Raw genomic sequence first — 7,184 nt, 5'->3', positions numbered from 1 at the left:
AAGCGTCTGTAACCCGAGGTACCACTGCACAAGTGATATTCCAGTCCTGTTATGTGTTTGCAATGGTTTTTAAGGCAAGTTATAAATTTCCCCCATTCCTTATTAAAATTTTGGTCTTCCTGATTTCTGATTCTTCCAGTTATTTTTGGCCATTTCGGCATAGTCCATCAAATTGATTTTCCATTCTTCTCTGGTCGGGACTTTTCCCAATGAGTGGGAACTGCAACGAAATGTTGCAGCATGATCCGCACCCCCCACCCCCCAAAAAAACACCCACTAAATCTGCAAAATAAAAAACGGGCAAATGCTTATGTTTGGGACTTACTCCCGAATAAATGTTCTGTTTTTTTAAAAAAAACACAAAACACAGAGGCTGTCAATCGCCTTTCCCTTTAACCAAGAAGAAAACCTTGAGTTGGAGGTGCAACCAACGAGTCGCAAGGCTAGAGCGGACTTTCAGTGGGAGGGCATGTGACTCGCCCGCCCGCCTTCGGACTACAATTCCCGAAAAGTCCCGCGAGAGGCGTCGCTGGCTGGCTGGCTGGGTTCTCTGGAAACGGTGCGGGCGGGCGCCGAGCTGCCCTTGCGCCGCGCGCGGAGACGTCGCCCCGTCATGGCTCCCCGCATCTTCCCCATTGTCAAGTGAGTCGGGCGGGCGGGCCTCCTTTGATTTCTTTCTGTTTTAATTTCTTTTTCTCCTTGCGTTCAATGGGGAGCAAGGATGACCAGGTGGGAGGAAATGCCTCCTGGTTCTTTTGGAGCCTTTTTTGCAAATCCCAGCAGCAAAAAAAGAGAAAAGAGAAACACCCTTCTGTTCCACCCCCATTTTATTTTGGCATGTTCTGAGCTGAAATGTGCATTTTGAAATGAAATAAAAACCTCCTCCTCCCTGTGCATTTCGATATGCTGGTGCCCAGAAATATCAAAACAGCTTTTATTCCTTCTTTGCTGGCTAGGGGCTGATGCAAATAAAGATTATTCTGATTTTTCTTGGGGTAATAATGTTGGTGTCATAATATTTATTTCCCCAAGCAAATCCTGATACCAAAAGGGATCACATTTTGCAAAATATGTCTTTGTGAGCTCTTTCCACTGTAATCTGTTGGGTCCAAACAGTCCCTCCCATTTCACTGGCAAAAACTAACTGGGGTAACTGTGCCCCCAAAGGACCAGGTGGGAGTCATTTTGGACTCACAGCTGTCCATGGAGGCGCAGGTCAGTTCTGTGTCCAGGGCGGCTGTTTACCAGCTCCATCTGGTACGCAGGATGAGACCCTTCCTGCCCGCAGACTGTCTCGCCAGAGTGGTGCATGCTCTGGTTATCTCCCGCTTGGACTACTGCAATGCACTCTACGTGGGGCTACCTTTGAAGGTGGCCCGGAAACTACAACTAATCCAGAATGTGGCAGCTAGACTGGTGACTGGGAGTGGCCGCCAAGACCATATAACACCGGTCTTGAAAGACCTACATTGGCTCCCAGTACGTTTCCGAGCACAATTCAAAGTGTTGGTGCTGACCTTTGAAGCCCTAAACGGCCTCGGTCCAGTATATCTGAAGGAGCATCTCCACCCCCATCGTTCTGCCCGGACACTGAGGTCCAGCGCCGAGGGCCTTCTGGCAGTTCCCACATTGCAAGAAGCAAAGCTACAGGGAACCAGGCAGAGGGCCTTCTTGGTAGTGGCACCCGCCCTGTGGAACGCCCTCCCAGCAGATGTCAAAGAGAAAAATATCTACCAAACTTTTAGAAGACATCTGAAGGCAGCCCTGTTTAGGGGAGCTTTTAATGTTTGATGCATTACTGTATTTTAATATTGTTTTGGAAGCTGCCCAGAGTGGCTGGGGAAACCCAGCCAGATGGGTGGGGCATACATAATAAATTATTATTATTATTATTATTATTATTATTATTATTATTATTTCCACTTCCAGCAGTTCTGAGTGTTGTACAGAAGCTTGATAATTTATTTGGGGCAGGGGCGTAGCCAGGATTTTTGTTGAGGAGGACAGAGCCTCATTTTGCTTTGTATTTGTATTGATTTCTGCCCCCCCCCCCCTGGCTATGCCTATGATTTGGGGTTTTATTTTGCACCTGCCCCCTCTCTTTCCAGGGCTGCCCTCTGCCTATTAACACAGTGCCCCCCCCCCGAAAAAATCAGCCCCTCTCATTGTGTCTATGGGCAGAAGAGGAGGAAGCTTTACCTGTTGGAATTCTGCCTGTCCCGTGACCAACACAGGTTTCTTTGACATTTGGCTGCCCTTTGTTAGCAAAATCTCTGGTGCCTCTGAGCATATGCAGAGTTCATCCCCTCCCGCTGATGAAGGAAGTTTATTATTATTATCTATTAAATTTCTATACTGCCCTTCATCCAAAGATCACAGGGCGGGTTGCGGCATAAAAACACAAAATACATAACGAAAAAGAAAAACCCCAAGCCAATAACTCATTATTAACTTCCCCCAAGAATCCTCTTGCATTGCTTCTGAAGTGAACTGGCTCTTCCGTGCAAAGTGTTGTATTTCTCATATCATAGAATCATAGAATCCTAGAGTTGGAAGCGACCACAAGGGCCATCGAGTCCAACCCCCTGCCAAGCAGGAAACACCATCAGAGCACTCCTGACATATGGTTGTCAAGCCTCTGCTTAAAGACCTCCAAAGAAGGAGACTCCACCACACTCCTGGGCAGCAAATTCCACTGTCAAACAGCTCTTACTGTCAGGAAGTTCTTCCTAATGTTTAGCTGGAATCTTCTTTCTTGTAGTTTGGAACCATTGCTCCGTGTCCGCTTCTCTGGAGCAGCAGAAAACAACCTTTCTCCCTCCTCTATGTGACATCCTTTTATATATTTGAACATGGCTATCATCACCCCTTAACCTCCTCTTCTCCAGGCTAAACATGCCCAGCTCCCTTAGCCGTTCCTCATAAGGCATCGTTTCCAGGCCTTGGACCATTTTGGTTGCCCTCCTCTGGACCCGTTCTAGTTTGTCAGTGTCCTTCTTGAACTGTGGTGCCCAGAACTGGACACAGTACTCCAGGTGAGGTCTGACCAGAGGTCTGTCCTCTGGAGGTGTGAGACTTTTGCATACTTTGTCCTCACAAGCACCCTGGCAAGGTAGACTACGGCTATAGACGAGAGAAAGCGAGAGACTCAAATTGTGCCTTCTGTGGGGCTGAACAGTCTCCTGCTTGCAACTGCAAAATCGTTTATATATCTTTTGCCAGTCTCGTCCCTTTCCTGAGATGGCTCAGTAGGTAGAGCGTCAGACTCTTAATCTAAGGTTAGCAGACGTCTCTGTTTCCTGGGGATTTACAAATCAGTCCCCATACAAAATCTATTGAAGTTGAAAAGCGTCCCTGGATTCATTGAAAAAAATCTGGTAACCTTATCTTAATCTCACGGTTGTGGGTTTGAGCCCTGCATTAGGCATTCCCCGGGTTGGGATGGATGACCCTACGGGTCCCTTCCAACTCTACAATTAATTAATTGATGTCTGTTTTTATGCATATTGTGTTGTTTTTATGATGTTAGCCGCTCTGAGCCCGGCCTTGGCCAGGGAGGGCAGGATACAAATAAAATTTGATTATTATTATTATTTTTACAATTCTGTGATCCTATGATTTTTCTGCTCAGGTTCCTGGTCAAAGGCGGTCTGGCAGGGGGAGCCATCTATGTGGTTTACAGCCAAGGTTTGCTGAGCGGGGGCGAGGAGGGGGCCCAAGCCCTCCGTAAAGCCCAAGAAGCGCTCCCCCCAGCTGTGGAAGAATGGGCGAAATATTTTGGCTGGAAGGTAAGAGGTCATCGGAGAATTTGGCTTCACTGTGGTTTCCCAGACCTCTTGAGTATTATGACTATTATTTATTAAATTTTAGCATCTGCTTGCTCTGCTTTTTTGCCACGGCAACTCAAACCGGCTTGCATATATTTTAAGCAAAAAGCCGACACATGCACACCTTAGAACTAGCATTGTAAAAATAAATAAATCCAAAAGGCAGTTCTCTCTTTTTTAAAAAAAATAAATAAATCTAGATTGAAACACCCCACCCATGCAGTAAGCCCATAGATAATTGAAATCCAAAGGTTTTATGAAAGAAGGAATGTTTTTTCCTGGTGCCCAAACCTATGTAATGATGGCAAACTTGTTTTTGTGTGTGTGTGTGTGTGTGTGTGTGTGTGTGTACACACCGTATATACTCGAGTATAAGCCGACCCAAATATAAGCGGAGGCACCTAATTTTAGCACAAAAAAACCTGGAAAACTTATTTACTCGAGTATAAGCTGGTTCACCAAACCACAAACCTGGTGGTGGCGGCAGCGGCGGAGGAAGTACGAGCAACCCGAAAGGTATTCAAAGAAATCAACAGAAAACTAAAATACTCTAAAAGATTTCAAAAGGAAGAATGACAGAGGAGGCCAACTGCAGAATGTGCATTTAACCCAGCAAAGATAATATTTTATTTTTTTAAAAAAAGATCTTAAACGTTTCAAAAGAAAACCTTACTGAAGGAAGTCAGGTATAAAATTGTATTTATTTTATTCATATATAAATTGTGTGTGTATTATTCAAATAATAAATTATTATTACTCTTTCGGGAAGCTTTTAATGTTTAATAGGTTATTGTATTTTAGTGTTTTGTTGGAAGCTGCCCAGAGTGGCTGGGGAAATCCAGCCAGATGGGCGGGGTATAAATAATAAATTATTAGTATTATTATTCATTAAATTTATACATTGCCCTTCATGTGAAGAGCTCCAGGCAGCCTCTTGCATCTCTGACCATTGCACGAATGCTCTTTGGGGCTGGTGGAATCCAGTGGCATTGATGGCTGACAGGTTCCCTACACCTGCTCTAAACAGAGATTCCTAGGTCTTGAATCCAGAACCTTTTGCAATGCAAGCTGTTTTCGAAGGAGCCACTAGCCTTTTTTTATATGCCTTGCTTGTGTTCTTCATTCCTCCAGCTCCCGGCTGTCCCAAAGACTGAATTCTCTCTCTGCAGCTACTGGAACTCAGGTAAGGCTTTTTAATTCAACCCCTGGTGGTGTTGTTGTTGTTTAGTCGTTTAGTTGTGTCCGCCTCTTCGTGACCCCCTGGACCAGAGCACGCCAGGCCCTCCTGTCTTCCACTGCCTCCCGCAGTTTGGTCAAACTCATGCTGGTAGCTTCCAGAACACTGTCCCACCACCTCATCCTCTGTCGTCCCCTTCTCCTTGTGCCCTCCATCTTTCCCAACATCAGGGTCTTTTCCAGGGAGTCTTCTCTTCTCATGAGGTGGCCAAAGTCTTGGAGCCTCAGCTTCAGGATCTGTCCTTCCAGTGAGCACTCAGGGCTGATTTCCTTCAGAATGGAGAGGTTTGATCTTCTTGCAGTCCATGGGACTCTCAAGAGTCTCCTCCAGCACCAGAATTCAAAAGCATCCATTCTTTGGCGATCAGCCTTCTTTATGGTCCAGCTCTCACTTCCATGCATTCAACCCCTGACGCATGCCAATTCCTATTATCTTCTTCCCCCCGGGCAAATATGTGGGTAAACCGTACACAGAACGAGTCTGCCCCTGCGGCCTGATAGATGTGGAAACTGTCTCTCACGTCTTGCTACGATGTCGTTTTTATGAGGATGTATGCTCGGTCTTTATCACCCCTGTTATACAGAAAATTCCAAGTGGGTCTGAACCTCAGTGCTTAAAATCCCTGATAGAGGTTAAGGATACAGTGGTACCTCTGGTTGTGAATGGGATCCGTGCCAGAGCCCCGTTCGCAACATGAGCAGAATGCACCCCGCGTCTGCATGTGCGCGGGGCGCAATTCGCCGCTTCTGCGCATGTGCGTGACGTCATTTTGAGCGGTTCAAATCCTCTGCTCCTCCACAGAGCTCACTGGGCCACCTTGGGCCAGTCGCTGCCTCTCTCAGCCTAACCTACCTTGCGGGGTGGTTGTGGGGAAATAAAATGGGGAGAAGAACCGTGTACATGCTGTCAGGAGTTCAGCCTACACTCGAGTAGGACCCTGGCAGAGACACATGCCGGACTGGCATGTTCTCTCCCTCCTGGTCGTTTGTTCGGGAGCTTTAAAAGCTTTCTTCAGCCCAAACATCACAGCGACCGATGCCAACAGTCATCGGCACACTTAGGGATCCGCAGAGTTTGCGCAGTTCGTGTGACAGACCTCAGCAACTCAGCATTTTGGCTAATCTACTTTATTTACACATAAACACACACGGAGCACTGCAACATGGCTCCCTCTCTCTCTAGCATCAGACAGCAAAAGGACAACAGTCCCACTTCACGGAACACAATAACACAAAACATCCTGTCTCCGTCACTTCCCACTCTGTGGAGTCAAAACATACACCGTCATGAGATAGACAACAATCCCATGATTGCAATCACGGAGCAGGAATTCTAACACACGCCACCTCCAAGCTTCTTGGAGGGGGAAAAAGCTGGGATAAATGCAATAAACAAACAAATGGAAACATGCCCCTCCGCAAAAAAACAGTGGAAAAGATACACAGACCGTTTGATGGGGACTGAGCATGCTCAGTGGCTGCAGATTGCCAACTTGGCTGGCAGTGGGGGGAATGGAATTCTGAGCAGGGATATCAGTCCATGCTGCAACTTTCCGTTGCAGTTTCTTGCTTTAATTTTCTTGTTGCTCTTGTTGTTGGTTTTTTTCCTGCAGGGGTTCGGACGACAATCGGCGCTCTCTCCGTAGCCCCCACCAGGGCCAGTGAATATACCCAGAATGGATGGAAGCAGATGAAGGACCTCATCAAATGAAGCCTCTCTGATAAGGCCCCCTCTTGCCGCCTTTAATGAGGAGGTGTTCAGCACCAGAGTCTGGCCCCTGTTTCTCAAGGGCTGCAATAAAAGACTTTATAAGAAGAATAAGAATTATTATTTATACCCCGCCCATCTGGCTGGGTTTCCCCAGTCACTCTGGGCAGCTCTCAACAGGATATGAAAAACACAATAAAACGTCAAACATTTAAAAGCTTCCCTAAACAGGGCTGTCTTCAGATGTCTTCTAAAAGTCAGATAGTTGTTTGTTTCCTTGACATCTGCTGGGGGGGCATTCCACAGGGCGGGCGCCACCACTGAGAAGGCCCTCTCCCTGGTTCCCTGTAACCTCATTCCTCGCAGGGAGGGAAATGCCAGAAGGCACTCGGAGCTGGACCTCGGTGTCCAGG

General features: G+C 46.8%; 1 protein-coding gene across 2 annotated transcripts; it reads left to right on the top strand.

Annotated features, from left to right (window-relative positions):
- Positions 1 to 508: 508 nt before the first annotated feature.
- MICOS13 (mitochondrial contact site and cristae organizing system subunit 13) lies at positions 509 to 6,888 on the top strand. Of its 2 annotated transcripts, none has more exons than XM_081846504.1 (4): positions 509 to 642; positions 3,632 to 3,788; positions 4,959 to 5,010; positions 6,677 to 6,888. In XM_081846504.1, exons 1-4 carry the CDS (start codon positions 614 to 616, stop codon positions 6,772 to 6,774), a joined length of 336 nt encoding a protein of 111 aa, XP_081702630.1. In that variant the 5' UTR covers positions 509 to 613; the 3' UTR covers positions 6,775 to 6,888. The 2 variants fall into 2 exon arrangements, with proteins under 2 accessions (XP_081702630.1, XP_081702631.1); XM_081846505.1 differs by having other exon boundaries at positions 612 to 729.
- Positions 6,889 to 7,184: the final 296 nt, after the last annotated feature.

The sequence above is a fragment of the Podarcis erhardii genome (genome assembly GCF_964252035.2).
Source record: "Podarcis erhardii genome assembly, chromosome: 18".
In the NCBI taxonomy this organism is placed as follows: Eukaryota; Metazoa; Chordata; class Lepidosauria; order Squamata; family Lacertidae; genus Podarcis; species Podarcis erhardii.
This window is presented reverse-complemented; position numbering and strand designations above follow the sequence as displayed.

Excerpts from the sequence above, each read along its gene's own strand:
- MICOS13 (XM_081846504.1), top strand. The coding sequence starts at position 614 with ATGGCTCCCCGCATCTTCCCCATTGTCAA. Across the intron at positions 643-3,631 it reads CGCATCTTCCCCATTGTCAA|GTTCCTGGTCAAAGGCGGTC; the intron begins GTGAGTCGGGCG and ends TTTTCTGCTCAG. Across the intron at positions 3,789-4,958 it reads CGAAATATTTTGGCTGGAAG|CTCCCGGCTGTCCCAAAGAC; the intron begins GTAAGAGGTCAT and ends TCATTCCTCCAG.